The sequence below is a fragment of the Sebastes fasciatus genome, chromosome 20, assembly GCF_043250625.1.
Source record: "Sebastes fasciatus isolate fSebFas1 chromosome 20, fSebFas1.pri, whole genome shotgun sequence".
NCBI lineage: Eukaryota > Metazoa > Chordata > Actinopteri > Perciformes > Sebastidae > Sebastes > Sebastes fasciatus.
Genome location: NC_133814.1, coordinates 17,389,166 through 17,407,260, shown reverse-complemented (window position 1 = coordinate 17,407,260; position 18,095 = coordinate 17,389,166). Strand labels below are relative to the sequence as shown.

Sequence of the window (18,095 nt, the reverse complement as noted above, 5' to 3'; positions counted from 1 at the left end):
CCGTCATGTTTTGCGACTCTAGATTTGAAAACATTTCCACTGTGAATGGAAAATTAACCAAGAAGGCTCTGTTATCAGATAAATTAATTCAGAGTGCAGAATCTGCTCAATAAAACAATCCAAATAGCTCAATTTCCACTCTCAAGCTTAAAGCAAATAGGATGCTCAATAAAAACATTGCACTGGCCCTCTCTGTTAAAGAAATCAATAGCTAGAGGACAAAGAACCTATAGCCATCACTTAATTCTCTTATCAGTGTGATTTAGGGGACAAGGATGATGTTAAATAACTGTAAATCCTTATCTTTGACTTTGTGGGTGGTTTATGGCAGTTTCAACAGCAGTTCAGAGACAGAATGTCCATACCTTCTGCCGGTTACACGATTTATAGCTTTATTACTCTTTGTCTAAAAGAGCAGAGAAACATATAATTGAAAGGAAGAGATAGCAGCTAGCTCGAGAGGGGGCACGCAGGAACTGAGAATCATCATTGCTAGAGACATATCACAGCGACAGTTTTATGGCTAAGGAGCCGGCCCTCTGTATTTTGGGGGCTCGTTTTTATGAAACAAGCGAGATCCAATTTTCTGATTCATCTGCAAACGGTCCGGATTGAGTTTAGTATTCCGACGCCGGGGCTTCAAACCGGCCCACATGAGCGTAGAAGGTCACCGAGAGGGCTCGAGGAGTTGAAGTCATGAGTTTACGCTCACACTGTCACAGGCCCGGTCATATTTTTGCCCTCAGTGACAACGAGCCTATTGTTCTCGCTGATAAGGCTTCAGTGTGCACAGTAATGGGAATTAAGCAGGGCATAAGTCACAGAGAAATTGGGTGACAGCAGATCAATAGATAGTGGTGAAGCCTCAGGGACCATTAGTGAAGAGGACCCCTTTGTTTGTCCACTGGCGGGGAGAGTTAGTGGATGTTCGGTTCTGAATTAACCATCGCAACTAAGAATACACAGAGCTTATAAGAGCAGTTCATTAGCCCGACCCGTGTGTTTGTGGGATGTCATTATGAGGTCACATCAACCAGATTTTTTTTTTTAAATACAAACAATCTACTGTTGTTACAGGCTGCAATGCAACCAGCTTGAGTTGTGTCTAAGATTATGTTCTTTATCAATTTATCTGTCAATTATATTTTTGATTAAAGGGCCAGTTCACACAAAACACACACCAAAGGAATTCTCTATAGTGGTACCTAGCAATGAGAATAGTTCTGGGTTTATTTTGCCCAGGTTTTAAGATGACCACCACCACCTCAATACAATTCACCTTCATTGTTTTAGGGTGGAGGCAAAAATCTCATGGATGGATATATCGAAACCTACTGACTCTTGAATTGTAAACCTTTGGCACTTTGGGATACCTTTTGTTTTTAGCGTATTGCTCTTTTTCTAATTATTTGTAATATTTTGCATTTTTTTAAACATGTTTAGCTGAATTGTAAACCCTTGACACTTTGAGGTACATTTCGTTTTTAGCTTATCTTTTGTATTTATTTATATTTATATCCATTACATGTATTTTTATCAGTTTTATTAGTATGGTGTGTTCAGTGCTGTCTGTCCTGCTGCACTATGAACTCACCAAAGGCAAGCTCCTAACATGTTTTATTGTAATGGCAATAAATTTAAAATAAGTCACCCTGGACAAGTAAAACCAAAACTATCTGCATGGCGGGATAAAATTAGAGGTAGGTGAGAAAATATGCTCTATTGAAATTTTGGTGAAAGGACCCACATTGTTTAGAAAAGTCTCTAAAATGTCACAAAATAATGAAGGCAACCAAGGTAGTAGGGAACTGTAATTGTAATTTTCAGTCAAATGTTCGACTAAACGTTTCAGCGCTAAAACTGTTTTAGCAATTAATCAAAATATCTATCTGCTTCGTGAGCAATGCTGTTTTGAGTTTCCTTTGTCTACGAGATAAAGTGTGTTTCTGAGAGCATGTGTAACACATGTTATTGTGGACTGTGGGAAAAGTGTGCAGCACGATTAGAGACGCCCTGAAGGCCTTGGCGGGAGCTAGAGGATGGAAATGCATTAGCCTTAATCTTTACAGTGTTCAAAATGATTAGCCAGAACGTGACAACTCCGATGAAACAGATTCCCCCATTAAGTTCTTCGGGCAAATGCATATTGTGGCCATCACTCCGAGACATTCCCACTTAAATGCACAGATAATTTGTTGTTGCATTGCATTATTCCTGCCCCACAACCAGACCCCAGCTGAGTGAGCAATGTGCCAGTGATAACTAAAGATATTAATTAGTATATCACGATGGCGGCACATGCATTTTCACTATTAATAAATTCCACGCCATCGAGTTGTGATTTAATTATGAATTATGTAAATGGTTGCCATGAATCATTTAGGTCTATGCATTTTATTAGCTAAATGGGAGAGCAGAATGTAGGCATATCACAATGATGAGGATTTACACACTCGAGTGATGACAGCACAAGTACAAGAATATTTAGTGACTTGATCACAACTTCATGTAGGCCCCCTGCTAATGGCGGAAAACATTTCATATTAATGAATAATTGACTAAAGATGCTGTTTAATGGCTATTAAAGGGTCATGTTTACCCAGAGGTCTTGGGTTTTAAAGGTTCTTTGGTGTGTACATTAAGCGCTGCATTATACATTATTAACAAAATAATTCACATCATATATTCTATCCATTTAAGTTCCATGCAGTGCAATGTGACATTGTTTTTTCATATAAATGCTTATGGATTTAATTCATCATTGGACAAAATTGTGATAATCAAGTCATTATTTAAGTCATTTATGAAGCAAAATGCCAAAAATTATCTTACCCCAGCTTCTCAATTGTGAAGATGTATTGCTTTTTCTCCGTTTTATATAATTGTAAATTGAATACATTTGGTTTTTGGACTGTTGGTTGGACGAAACAAGTATTTGAATACGTCCCCTTGGGATTTGGGAACATCTGATGGGTAGCTTAGCCTGGCTCCAAACATCTGGACTAAGGCTGCAACTAACGAATATTTTCATGTCAGAAAAGTGTCCATCATAATTTCCCAAAGCCCAAAGTGATATCTTCAAATGTCTTATTTTGTCTGACCAAAAGTCCAAGTCCCAAAGACATTCAGTTTACTATCATAAACAAACAAGATATTTACCATTTTTGCTTAAAAACTGAATATCCAATGTCGGCAAAAATGGCAACAAGCATGGATGAGATCCATGCAGCTGCACGGGTTGTTGTAAGTCAATTTACAGAAATAACAAACACTTAAATATACATAGTTTTTGATTGTCATGAAAAATGTTAACTGCTCCTAGCAAGCTTCCATGTCAACTAAAACATTAGAGAGGCAGATGTGTCACTCGCTACTGATTGACCCTAACCCTGAAAAATCAATTAGTTGTCAACTATTAAACTAATCGCTAACTATTTTAATAATCGATTAATCGCTTTGAGTACGTTTTTAAGAATTAATACTCATAATTCCGCGATTCCAGCTCCTTAAATGTGAATACTTTCTAGTGTTTTTACGCTTCTATGACAGTAAACTGAGTTGTGGACAAAGCAAGACATTCGAGGATGTCATCTTGGGCTTTTTTTCACCATTTTATAGACCAAACAACTAATTGATTAATTGAGAAAATAATCAACAGATTAATCGACAATGAAAATAATCATTAGTTGCAGCCCTAATGAAGAGGATGTTAGGCTGAATGAATGAAATGTACTAAAAAGCAATTCAGTCTTATTATCAGTCTAATTTTTCACAAATATTTGACATTTTATGGACCAAATAATTGATTTAAAACATGAATCAATACATTAATCAATAATGGAAAGGTTAGTTGCAGCCCTAAAACAATATAAGGGACAGGAAATAATATTTCAATCACTTGCCAGACAGGCACAATTACTGTGTAACAGCATAAAAGACAGAAGAATGATGGGATAACTAAACACTGGGTGACACCGTGGTGTATGTGCTTCTATTATTTCATAGTGAAATCTATATCAGAGTATAGATATCTACATCTTTTTTCTACCACTTTTCTTCTTGTCAAGTTGATGTAGTGCCAGGAACATGGAGTATATTTGGTTTGAAGAGGGCTGTCAAATCGAACTGTCAGGCTGCACTTTTTGATGGAGTCGTATCGCTCGCCCATCTGTCAGTCAAAGAGAAAGACTTCTGCCAAAGTCAAATTCGAGAGCAGAGAGGAGCGGACTTACATGGCATTTCTTTCATTGTCTGTGAGAGCAGAGAAGCCTGACGAGCACAGTTCAGCTCTGATTTTAAATTTGTACGGCATGTTTGCTAAGTAATAAAGTGTAGTAGCGAGTAACATGGTGGATGGTTGATACAGTCGGTCACTTAAAGCTTAACAAGTGCAATGTAGAGGAAGATAATAGACTCATAAAGCTTCCTGTAGTCTGTGATAAAAACAGAATATTGCCTCATCACACATACAAAGAGGGCCCACACATTTCAGAGCACATTAATCATCCCGGTATGTGACATCATAAAGCACTTCATCTCATAGACTCGAGTCAGGCCGGCCTATAAAATTCAATCATCACGACAGTGTCGGACATTGTTCTGGCATATACCAGAAAATCCCCCGACCCGGGGAGTGTGTCTCTCTGCTGGATTGTTATGGTGTTTACTCACACAAGAGGCTTACCCCGAGGCGAGCTCCACACCTCAGCGGCCCAGCTGGAAGCGTCCCAGCCCCCTGGAGGAAGACTCTACCCTCCCCTGCTGTCCAGACTCTGTCAGTAAACGGCAGCGGCGGCAGGGCCAGCAGCCAGGCGAGATCAGTGAGAAAAGCAGAGCATCAGTTTGCAAGCTATCCATCAGGTAGAATAGGTATAAGGAGGGGTCATTTAGGAAACAGCACTTCTTCTCTGTGAGAATTAATACTAATCTGTGCACACAGTGTCATTATCAAACAGGAACCTGTGCTATCACTGTGGCCTTCGCATGCACTGGATTTGTTGCAATCATTTGTATTTGATAGTTTCTCTATCATTGTTATGACAAAATATGAATGTATTATACTGTTGTCTGGTATGCAGCACTCATCAAGAACCTGTTGATGGTCATTTCCCCCCTCTAGTGGACTCATTTCTATCTGTGCCTTCCCTTCATTCACTTGATTGAAGATAGGAAAATAAAGAAAAACTACATGAACTCCAGAGGACTGAGGTCATTTTTGCCACAATGCTTTACGTGCACTGGGGGAATGAAACCATTAAATTTATATATTAAAAGCCTTTAAACTTTTTATGTTGGGATTAAAATGACATGTGCATGGAATAAAGTGCAGCCCTAAATGCTCTTCAGTCTGCTCTTACATAAATGATTGAGGATTTTGATCATTTAAAGTTTTCTTAAGTGCAGATTAATGTCAGTTTAAAGCCTTTATGTGACCCTGAGTTTGTATTTAGGGACGTATATAAATTTGGGGATGATTAAGGTATTTTAAAGATTGTTTTAAGGATAGTTTGTCTGCTGCTAGTCATTAGTTTTTGCATTTGTTTACCAACTAGAAAAAAGTATTTCTTATCACTAATATATGGCGTCCTTGTTTGTCTAGCACAAATAGCTCTACCTCTAATTCTGCTTCGTCATTGGGGTTGAAGGTTCATTCAGCCATGCCTGCTGAATGAACTGAAAGTTTGTACTTCTCTACACTTTTTAATAATCAAATATATCTGAAAGCATTTATTTTTCTTTGTGTGACATTAGATTTTATACTCAAACCTCAATCAAATTTTAAAAAAAAGATTAGAGAAAAGCTCAGTGTCCAACTGGTGTAAAGACTTAAATCATATTTAAAAAGTCAGAAGCTGCACCAAAACGTTTTTTTCCCCCACTTATTTACAAATTTAATGAATGATTTGTAGCAATTATTAGATTAAGTGAAAGCTGTAACTATTAACAACAACTCTCAATTGCAGATTACTGAATAAAAGCTTAATTGTTTCAATTTTAACATATGTCCTTACACGGAATCACAAAAATGTCCCAGTATGGCGCAATAAAGAAACAGGCAAGTCTGGTGTCCTTGGCTGACGGGCCGCTACTTTCCCTAAAGTCAATTATCTACAGCACTTATCGCTGCACTGTAGTTAATAATGTGATATGCCTCTGACCCCTTGCTCATGTATCTCATGCGGACGTAACCAAGCGACAGCCCTCATCTTGGCATCAGTCGCAGGGTGTTTCTGAGGGGATCACAGAGGACAGGTAGCATGACAGTGTTCACACAAAGCACATTAGTCTGACAGTTCCTGGATGTAAAAATAATGCAACTATACAGAAAACAAAAACATACTCAAACACACATACAGCGTGGAACCCAATCACATGGTTTCTAATTTAAAGAGAGCTTCATGTCATGTTGATTTTGTTCTCTTTCCACACTGATACTGTGGTCAAACCAGCATATGATCTATATAGCCAGAATTATTAAAGGTCAACCAGATTATCAACATATGAATAAACTGAATGCTTGCACCAACGAAAATACTGAAAAGGGGCACAAACTGTTGATTATCAGGTACTTTTCTATCAGAAAATCTAATGCATTCATCAGTCGTACACCAAAATATTCTCTTCATATCATCAGTATTATTTACTGGAGACTAGATGTGTAACATCAGTATAAGTGAGCTTCACTGCCTTGACAACACTGCCCCTCTCTGTATGAACACCTATATTACATGTCCTGACCTTTTTATTGTCCATATCATTTACAATAAGTCTCATATGTTAACAATAAGGCCGATCTATACAATAGGATTTTATGTTTGTATACTATATACATTATATACTGTAATTCTAATGTTAAAGTTTTGACCAATTTGTTGCTGCATTAAAAAGGTTTACACTTGTAACTCCTTCATTTTGAAATTGCTGGTGTACAATTTATTATTTTAGCAATGTTTAAGTCTAGCCTGATGTTGCCGTACACATAAAAGAATGATCCCAGTCACTTCCACATAGAGAGACATACAGCTTATTAATTAAAAAACAGAATCGGATCGGTACTCGGTTGGCAAACCCAACCCATTTAACCCTTTTTATACCATTTTTGACCTTCAGTTTCTGTGTATAAAACTCCTTAACATCTTTAAATAAAAAGAACATGCAATTGTGTCTGTTTTACAATTCAATAATGAAAAAATAGACGGCAAAAAAAAACATCTGGTACTTTTATTTTTGATGGAGAAATTTCTAAATTCATTTAGTCAAGTCGTTATCTGGATTTGGTCAAAACTCAATACATTTTATTTATTATAATTTTTCCATTTTGATGCAACTTTATACTTCTAATTCACTACATTTCAGAGGGAAATATTGTACTCCACCACATTAATCTGACAGCTGTAACTAGTTACTTTGAAGACTTAGACTGCACATGAATGTTGTTTACATTTTAATGCATGTGTAATAATAATAATAATAATAATCCAATATTGTAATATTCTGCACACAATGAAAACTGAACGGGACCATTCTGCATGAAATGTGCTTTTACATTTGATACTTTAAGCATATTTTGCTGATAATGTGTCTGCACTTTTAATTAACTGTATTTTGACTGCAGGGCTTTTACTTGTAACAGTATAAATTCACACTGCTGACTGCACTGAAAGTTTGTACTTTCCTACGCTTTTAAGATTTTGCACTTGTTTGGTTTTGGTTTTCAAATAAACATCAAAATATATCTGAAAGCAATTTTGTTCTTTATGTGACATACGAGTTTATGCTCAAACCTCAAGCAAATTTTTTTTTAAATGAGAAAAACTCAGTGTCTTGCTGGTGTAAAGACTTAAAACGTATATAAAAGTCAGAAGAACTGTTTTCATAGTGTGTTTCAAACGCTCGGCCCAACACATATATAATAAAATTATAATATATATATATAATAAAATTATAATACATATATATATATACAAATATAAATATATATATATATATATATATATAAATAAATAAATAAATGTATTATAATTTTATTATATATATATACATTTTTTAAAAAGTATGCACCCCTATATATATGGTTAGGGATATTATATATATATATATTTATATATATTATATTATATATATGTATTTATATATATTTATATATATATATATATATATTATAATATATATAATATATATAGTGCTTCTATATTTACCATGTACCAAGTATTTCCTTTATTATTATGCTGTATATTATTTGTAAATACACAATTATTTTTATTTCTATTTTATTTTATCTTTTGCTACTTAACTTACTGTTTTGTAAATGGAGCTTCCCAGCAAAAAGTATTTCACACGATTGTACTTGTATAACCTGTGGGTGTGACAATAAACATGTTGAAAAATTGAATAGCAATTATGAGTGGGTGAGACCTGTTATTAGATTACTTGTAACAGAATAAATTCACACGCTGATAGTTTTACTCATGTAAAGGTTTGTGCATACTTCATCTACCACTGCTCAGTTGCATATAATCACTGTAATATGTCCATAATCTTTCATGCAGAGGGACATCTATAGGCTTACACTTGCACGCAGCTGTGAGTCCCACTATGGGGCGTTTTGTTTGACAGTCCTATCATGTGAGCTGCAGCAGGTCATATGACTAAGCTGTTATCCTGACATGACTGCACCACTCGGTTTGGCAAGGATTTCATTTAGGCGTTCTCTCTCTCTGCTGGACCCAAGACAAGATCTACTTAGACGCAACTTTAGTGGTGAGTTGTTGTTTGCAGCTGCATGTTGGGTTTCCTTTTAAATAGCATGCATACTTTTTCATATCAAGAGGAACTGTGTCTAGTTCATTTGGATTTATAAAAATATCGACTTTGATCACCTTTTTCAGTATGATTGTCTTTATTTGGAGTCGCTACTTTGTGGTGAGCTGTTGTTTCAATGAAACAGCTTGCAGCTGCATGTGGGTTTCCTTATAAATAGCATGCATACTTTTCATATCAAGTTGAAATGTGTCTAGTTCATTTGCATTTATAAAAATATATAAATATCGACTTTGATCTCATTTTTATTTTATTATTGGCTTTATTTGGAGTCGCTACACTTCACACGTCCCCTTAAATTATTGCTTCGGAGCTAAAAACACAATAGCAGCCGTTGTAGTCACATGATGGAAGAAGCTGCACATGAGCTGGTATACTAGTCGTAGTATACCAATAGACGCGCAACAGATGTCTCAATGCTGCTCAAAGTGAATGGAGAAACGTGGTGTAACCGCCTCTATTCGCAGTATTACGGTAGAGCGCTTAAGCCAACAAGGAAGAGCTTGAGCTGAGAGATCTGCTGGGATCAGGATAATCGTGTGGTTGTTATGTCTTTTCGTGTTATTTCCAAGGAGGCACTGGCTGGATCCATCACACTGGGAGTTGTTTTAATCGCTGGTTATTTCTTTGGTAAGATAAGATGATTTTAAAGCTTTATAACATGGGTACTACATCATTATACAGCTATAACCCTGCAGCATTGAATGGTGTGTGTAGGGTGATATAATCCAGTAGAGGGCAGTGTGAAAGAACATCCTGTTTGTTTTGTTTAATTATAGTGGATTTATGTAGACTTGGTGGTCTTATAGGATTTGCACAGAGGAGGAAAACAATTGTTTTTTTTCTGTTTTCACAAGTAGAGAGTCTATTTTAGCTTCTATCCTAGCTTTTATTTTTAGCTTGTTTTTATTTTCTAATCTTTAATGTTTTTTATGTTTTTAGAAAAGAATAGAATAGAATTGAAAGCTTTATTGTCATTGTATTAAATACAACGAGATTCACAGTTGCCACTTCTGGTCAGTGCTTTAAAACAAATACTTGACAAGACTATAAACGAGGCAGATACAACATATAACAGGTAAAACACACACACACACAGTTATAAAGCAAATAAAACAGGTAAAGTAGATGTAATAAATAAATATAAACAGAAGTGTTACACTAGAGGTATAAAATATATAAATCTGACAGAGAAAACCGAGAATTAGGCAATAAATACTCTCCCTTAGGTCATGTCTGTGTGACAATAATATACTACCATCATTGTGGCTTTCTTTATATTTTAAACTTTTCAATTGGGGTTTTATGTTACTTATTAAGAGGTTATGTTGCAAAGGTTTTGAAAGACTGACCTAAATTTGAGTCTTACTTAATGCTACCTTGAAGCAACTTTCAGCTAAGATTGCATCATACACCAGTTAAGCGTTAAATGGTGTGCATTACCGGGGTATTATATGGATGGAAAAACATAAGCAAATGTATTAGTATTAATATTAATGTAGTTATAAGTAGTTAAACTAAAATGTATGCATGATTATGTCAATCCTTTTTTTCCCTTCATACATTATGTATTGTACAGAGACACAATAGACTCAAGTTTACAGAGATGTACAGATAAAACCCAGTACAGAACCGCTGTTCATCAACTTTGTTGACTTTGAAAAAGCCTTCGACAGCCTAGACAGAAACATCCTGTGGAAGCTACTCCGACATTATGGAAAACCCATAAAACTGGTCAATCTCATCAAATGCATGTACAATGGATTCACGGGCCAAGTCATTTAAAATGGCAAGCTTTCAGACACCCTCCACATAAAAACAGGAGTACGACAAGGCTGTCTTCTGTTACCCCTGCTCATCGATTGGACCATGAAAAAGTCAGTGGATGGCCAAAGGATGGGGTTACAGTGGATTCCCTTCACACAATTGGAAGACCTTGATTTTGCAGATGACTTGGCACTGATCTCAGGAACACACAAACAAATGCAACTGAAGACAAACAAATTACATGAACACAGCAAACAGCTACGCCTCATGATCAACATTGGAAAGACCAAGGTCATGAGGATCAACACTAAATCCTATCAAGCAATAAATATCATGGAGAAACCCCTAGAAAATGTGTCAGATTTTGTCTACCTGGGAAGCTCATCAGCACAGACGGAGGAGCAGATAAGGATGTGGAGCTACGCATCAGCAAAGCAAGACATGCCTTCAGAACACTCAGACCTGTATGGCTCTTTTCCCAGCTCTCCAAAAATCAGAATTTTCAACTCAAATGTAAAATCTGTCCTTCTCTATGGCTGTGAAACCTGGAAAACCACAAACAATCACCAACAAACTGCAAGTGTTCATTAACAACTGCCTCCGATACATACTGAGGATATGGTGGCCCAGAATACAAATACAGACCTGTGGAAACAGACAAACCAGAAGTGAATCAACAAAGAAACCAAAAGTAGAAAGTGGAGATGGATCGGGAATACACTCGGAAAACAAACAAACATAACAAGACAAGCTCTGGACTACAACCCACAAGGAAAGAGGAAGCCAGGGAGACCAAAAACCAACTGGAGACGGTCCACGCTCGACGAGCTAAATAAGATCGGGACCTCCTGGCAGGAAGCAAAGACCACTGCACAGAAGAGAGTGAGGTGGAGATCCATGTTGGACGCCCTATTCTCCCAAGGAGGCCAAGAGGATTAAGAAGAAGAAGACAGAACCGCCCACTAAAGCCCACTTCTCTACTCATTCACTCACATTCCCCTCCAGCCTCTATTTTATTTATTTATTTAAAAAGGATCCCCATTAGCTGATACCAATGGCACCAGCTAGTCTTCCTGGGGTCCGAAATCATGTACATTAATTTATCACATACATACTATATACAACATCACATTTGTGTTACACTAATAACACTCAAATTTTCAAACATATATAAATTTCAAATTTCAAATTCATACACAAATCTTCCACAATTTTTTTTTTGTTTGTTTTTTTTTTTTAGCCTCAAGGCCCATCATCAGGGAAAAAGGAACAAAGAAAACAAAGAAAACCATACATGACCAACACTGGACTATCGATCAGCTGTTTAAGTAATGTATTCGTAGATGGTATTTGAATCTGGATTTGTTAGAGGATTGACGGATGTGAAGAGGGCAGCTATTCCAGTGAGTGATGGCGCGGTAAATGACCGTCTTTTTTAAGGCATTAGATTTTGGGTGAGGTAACATGAGTTGGCCATCACCTGCTGTTCTAGTGAAATGACTGTGAACGTCCCTGCATCTGGTAATTTGACTGTATAAAAACTCGGGTTTAGTAGAATAAATGCTGTTACTAAGGAATGTCGCTGTGCTTAAGGCAAGTCTTTTCTCTACTGGTAACCATGACAGTTTATGATGCATGCTGTCTGTGTTCGTTCTCATGGGGCAGTGTAACACAAGTCTTGCAGCTCTGTTTTGTGCAATTTGTAGTTTCCGCAGTATGCTTTTCGGTGCAGAAGACCATACAGGTGAGCAATAGTCCAGGTGGCTTAAACTTAAAGATTTAACTACTTGTCCCAGAACGTGTGCTGGAACATACGGAAGGCATTTTTTTGCCATGGAGATACCATTTCCCATTTTCCTGACAATTGTTTCTATGTGCTCGACCCATGACAGTTGATTGTCTATGGTTAGTCTATTGACTCACACAATGGTAAATACAAAACTGCAAAGCCTTTGAAAAATAGGAACACCCAGTGCGGACAGAGAAAACATAGGGACACCAGGATGTGTCAGTCTAGACTGATTCATTGTATTTCCCTCAAAAAGAACAAGCTATATTGATTTACAATTTCCAGTCTTCCTTTCTTTATTTGGATCTGTTGGTGCAATAATTGCATTTCCCCACTGAGATCATTTAAGTTTTATCTAATCTAAATCAAATAACTATTTTACATTAACTACACCAGACTCCAGTCTTCCTCAACGATGCATAAGCTCCATGGTAGGTCGAATGGCATCATCATGCTCTTAAGACCCTTGTAATTGTTTCATGTTTGTCCTCAGGGAAAAAGAAATCTTCCACAATGAGCATCTTCAAAAGTCATTCCAAGGGAGGAAAAGACAACCCACTGTTGCAGTACGTCCTCGATCACTCCTTGAGGGAGCATCCGGCCCTGAAAAAACTCAGACTGGTAAGCACGTCTTGGTGTCAGGAATACAGATGTGCTCCGGCACAATTAAGCACTCAATGTCACGAGATGTAATCACATTTCACGGTGTAATTTGTGAAACTAATGCTACTGGTTTCCGCTCATTGCTTTCAGAGGACAATGGAACACTCCTGGAACTGCATGATGGTCGCCAGTGAGCAGTCGCAGTTCATGGCCAATCTGGCAAAACTAATCAAAACCAAGAAAGCATTAGAGATTGGTAAGGGCCTCGGGCTTAACATCACATCTAATCTCTGAAACATGAGAGGCCTACACCTCTCATGATTGAGAGTCAACAATCTGTAACAGGTTCAGACACGCTGAGTACTGATACATGCACACAAACAGCCAAGCTTCGGGGGGAAATCAGGTTGTTCAGAGACATGTGTAACTGTATATTCGCTGTAAGACAAGGCAGGGCGGCTTTGGAACATTTCAAACACGGAGGCAATTTAAAGTGCTTACAGGCAAAGAAAAGCTTTAGAATGACGTTCAAAAAACAAGAAGCAATAAACAACAGAATAAAATCAATTAAGATAGAATAAAATGGAGATTTTACTGTCGTAAAATAAGTCATTTCAAAGCTTTTATGGATGTACTTGTTTGAAGTGTATTGGCGGTACTGACTGCTTTCTGATTGTAGTTTTTTGGCTGAGCGCTTTGACTGACAGCAAGAGGACAGGCTCTGTAGTGAGAGACTGCACAGTTTTTCCCTTACAGCGCAAATTATATAAATAAGTTGGTAAAATATTCAGCGGTAGCAACTAACATTTAGATAGACAGTCTTTTAGAGATTAATCAGTTACAGTTTGAGTCTGACTTTGAAGTCTAGTGTAGTTAATCTTGTTTTTTTTAGGTACTTGGAAGTATGTTTATATATGTCTTAAATTACTCTAATATATGCATTTCTTCTGAACAGACTGTGATCATGTATTGCATTTAGGTTTTGATGCATCCTTACACTACAGATGTTTGATGTTTTCATCTTGATGCTTTTGCATTTTGTCAGTTTTATACTCTGGATCTGAAGAAACGTCATTTCATTTTGACTGTATTTTTTTGCCTTTGAAGTGAGAAAAAAAAAACACTTGAAGGAAATTATTTTTGAAGACAAGGTAATGACCTCTCCTTTCATTGCGCCACATTGCTGTCACAGCAATACTTTCCCTGTCCGAAGTCTTTGTCAGACACATGCACACATCTAAAAAGCTGATCAGAAACCTGATTACACTTATATGTAGCCAAGAAACCTGCTTTCTCCACGAGAAATCTAGCTAGGGAATTCAGGTTTCTCTATTCCCCTACCATAAACTACAGAAACCAGATTTCAAGTACCCATTTTGCCCTTTCTATTGTCATCCCTCATGCTGATTTTAGTGCCCTCTCATTGCAGGAGTATACACCGGTTACAACACACTGAGCATTGCACTGACTTTGCCGGACGATGGAGTTCTGGTGGCGTGTGATATCAGCGAAGAGTACACCAACATTGGCAGACCCTTCTGGAAAGAGGTACCATTCGCATCTATGTTTTAGTATTTGTCAAAACACTGTATCATGATGGGCTTCAGACAGTATATGATGTGTAATACTGCTGTATTGTTCTCATATTGCAAAGTGCTGATCAGTGCAGAGGATTTTCATACGCCGCAGGTAATAGACGTACGTGTACTGTAGCTCTGTGATGCAAGTCTGTGCATCTGCATGTGGAGCAGACTTCAGTGTCTGTCAGTCTTTTGTGTGTAAAAGACGTCTACTGGACCAGTCTTAATAATCATAAAACGAATTATCTTTAAAAATATTTGAATCAACACCGCCTTCAGAACTAAATTTCATGACTTTCAAATTTATTCTGATTGGTCACAGTTAAAAAATGCAGACTTCCACTTTCCAAGCACGCAGCATTTTGATTAACTGCTCTTTACCAGGTTGATTCTTTTCATGGTAAATCTGTTCACAGGCTTGTTCATAAACATTCTTGTATTCGTGAGCAATTGGAATATTTTCGCTTGTGTACAAAATGTTAACCTCCAGTCAGCTGTATCCAGGCTGATATCACTATATCTTATTTTGTTTCATCCGGAAAATAGCAATGGTTATTGTAAACAATGTCAAGTTTGCAAAACCGACTCAAAAACAGAATAAATATTAATATGCATGTAAATACACCCACAAACTTATCTTCCGCAGTTTTACTTTTGAAAATATTCTTGTTTGTTTTTTGTTTACAGGCTGGAGTCGAGGAGAAAATTGATCTACGCATACAGCCAGCAGTGAAAACTCTAGGTACAGTAATACATCTCTTTTCTTAATCTCTTTCCACAACCAGCACTGCTCCCAGTAGACCACTTACACACCAAAAACTGACAATAAGCTGATATTTTCAGGTGGAATTTAATTTCATTCTAACTGTGCAATATCATTTTCCACTTGTGCAATTTTGTTAATAGTCTGTTTATTGTCAATACTGTATATACTGCTCCTATTTGTATACTTCCTTCTATTTAAATGGTTCATATTTTGTTACACTTTGTTTAGCTCTTTTTTACTGTGTTAGCTGATGCATCTTGTTTTTTGCACTATCCTCTTTGCTGCTGTACACTGCACATTTCCCCACTGCAGGACTAATAAAGGAATATCTTATCTTATCTTCCTGTTCTAAATTTGACAGATGTGCAATTTCCTGATGCAATAGATCCCAGAGGGCTTGTGTGTGGGCATTAATTTCCCTGAAATAACTCATCTCAATGGGATCTTTCACAATGTATAATCCCATGAAGGCCACACTATCATAACAGTCAAACTATGGCACTTTTGTGATGACTTTTAAAATATGTCACATCTGCCTCAATTGATGTTTTATTACCTTTGTGTTGCTTGTCATGGTTTGTATTCAAGTGTGGGATGATGGGCTCATTGTTGCCCCTTGTGGCCGTTGAGGGAAAAGCAGCTGCAAGGTGATAAAGTAAAGCTTTTTGTTATTATTTCTATGATAATTAAAAGTGCAACCAAAGTTAAACTTTATGTGATAAAAAAAAACACACACACTGTACATTGTTTTAGTGGTGTTTCTAAATTATTTTCAATTATAGGGGTATGTTTGGCTGAACTGTCTGAATCTGACAGCTGAAATCAATTCCCTTAATTAGCCACATCCTTCTTGGTAACTTACCTGTGTTCCAGGTGTCCCACCAAACACATCCTCTCGCTGCTCTTCTCTTTATCCTTCGCAGTCTATAAACACTAAGAGTGAATTCTTGCATAATTAGCTGGAAAAACACAAACGCGTTTTAGCATTTTTATCTCAGTTTCTGAAGTTGTTTCCTCTATTCGCCTTTGCGTCAATCAAAACGCTAAACGTGCGGCGTACACGTGACGTGACGTGACCGCGTCATGGAGCCGCGTACGGTGACGTCAAGTGCAGAAGTCATCTGGATCAAGTGACCTTGCTTTACCTAAAGTTTATTTTTTAGTTATTTAGTTATTAAGTTATATATAGATATCTATAGATAGATAGAAAGATAGATATATATACATAGATACTTATTTATCAAATATCAAATATAAACTTTATCATTATATATATATATAATAATATATATATATATAATTAATTTTTATTATATATATATAGATACAATGATAAATTATATATCATCAAAAATAAAATAACACTCATTAATTCATCAAAAGTTATCACCAAAGAAATGTTTTGTTTGGTTATAGAGCTACTCTAAAGCTGGATTTATTGTTTTTTAATTCATGAAATAATATCTCAAAAACAAAAATCGTATACTATTTCAGATTTACAAAATGAGCCAAAAAGAGAAAGGTCTTCATATTTTCTTTAATGGGTGGAAAAATGGAAATTACCTTATTTCACTTTATTAGCCATTAAGTATCTGAGAGGGTCTTTCCAAGTTAGTTTATTATCTAGCAGTGGGAATATTGTTGACCAGAAGGTAGATAGATGTTGTGTGACATATAGTACCTTGTGATGATGTATAACCTTAAGTATAATTTACCTCTCTGTTCCTCTTGTTTCTTTCAGATGATCTCTTGTCAGATGGCCAGGCTGAAACATTTGACTTCGCCTTCATTGATGCAGACAAAGTTAACTACGACAGCTACTACGAAAAGTCTCTGCAGCTGTTGAGGAAAGGGGGCGTCATTGCTATCGACAATGTAAGGGCTTCCTCCGAGATAAATATTTAACTTTGACTTCTTGCTGTAGGATATTTAAACCAGCTGATCATCTAAACGTGTTGTTTTTTTCTGGTCCTGCAGGTGCTGTGGGGTGGAAAGGTGTTGAATCCGACCCCTGATGACGAAGACACTGTGGCCATCGACAAGCTGAACAAGAAGCTGCATCGAGATGCTCGAATCAACCTGAGCATGCTGACAGTGGGAGATGGGCTCACACTAGCTATCAAATTATAGTACAGATGTCTGATGAGTGCAATGATTCACGGGCTTTGGACAGGAACGCTGGGATACTATATGTCATTTTAAATTTAGGAGAACTACTAAATGGGATATGTGAAGGTAGCACATGAAACATGTATTACGATCTGTGCTCATGTCGCTAAAGATTTAAGTGGAAAATATGAACTGTGTTAAAGGGCCAGTGTGTAGTATTTAGGGGGATCTATGGAAATGGAATATAAAAACCATGTTTTCATTAGTGTATAATCACTTCAAACTAAGAATCATGTTTTCGTTAGCTTAGAATGAGCCCTTCATATCTACATAGGGAGCAGGTCCTCTTCAGAGTTCCCCACGTTGGTCCGCAATGTTTCTACAGTAGCCTCAGCCTCACGTTACTGCAGTCTTGGAAAGGGAGGAGTGAGCGGAGGGCTACTCAGTTGGTTGCAATCTGCAACCAGACCACTAGATGCCACCAAATCTTATACACTGTACCTTTAAGTCATTTCAATGCCAGTTTAATTACCTCACAAACCGTAAGAACTTAATTCGTTTTACAGTTACAAAGTGCAGAGTTTGACTGAAATAGTGAAGAAATTTGATTAAAAAACAAACTGTACTTGCCACTTGTTTTTGTAGTGCATCATTATTTAAC

At 36.9% G+C, this 18,095-nt stretch overlaps 1 protein-coding gene and 1 long non-coding RNA gene across 3 annotated transcripts in view; one reads left to right on the top strand and one right to left on the bottom strand.

Annotated features, from left to right (window-relative positions):
- The window catches only part of LOC141758530 (uncharacterized), a 160,271-nt gene extending 143,825 nt beyond the window's left edge, over positions 1–16,446 (bottom strand). Inside the window, exons 1-2 of the long non-coding RNA XR_012591885.1 lie at positions 16,188–16,446; positions 15,882–15,965 (exon numbers count right to left, since the gene is read on the bottom strand). This is a non-coding gene — a long non-coding RNA (uncharacterized LOC141758530). The remainder of the gene's footprint in view (positions 1–15,881; positions 15,966–16,187) is intronic.
- On the top strand, positions 8,607–18,066 carry LOC141758528 (catechol O-methyltransferase domain-containing protein 1-like). Of its 2 annotated transcripts, XM_074620054.1 has the most exons (8): positions 8,875–8,922; positions 9,393–9,450; positions 12,870–12,997; positions 13,130–13,235; positions 14,409–14,527; positions 15,247–15,301; positions 17,067–17,200; positions 17,303–18,066. In XM_074620054.1, exons 1-8 carry the CDS (start codon positions 8,890–8,892, stop codon positions 17,453–17,455), a joined length of 786 nt encoding a protein of 261 aa, XP_074476155.1. In that variant the 5' UTR covers positions 8,875–8,889; the 3' UTR covers positions 17,456–18,066. The 2 variants fall into 2 exon arrangements, with proteins under 2 accessions (XP_074476154.1, XP_074476155.1); XM_074620053.1 differs by lacking the exons at positions 8,875–8,922; positions 9,393–9,450 and adding an exon at positions 8,607–8,760.
- Positions 18,067–18,095: the final 29 nt, after the last annotated feature.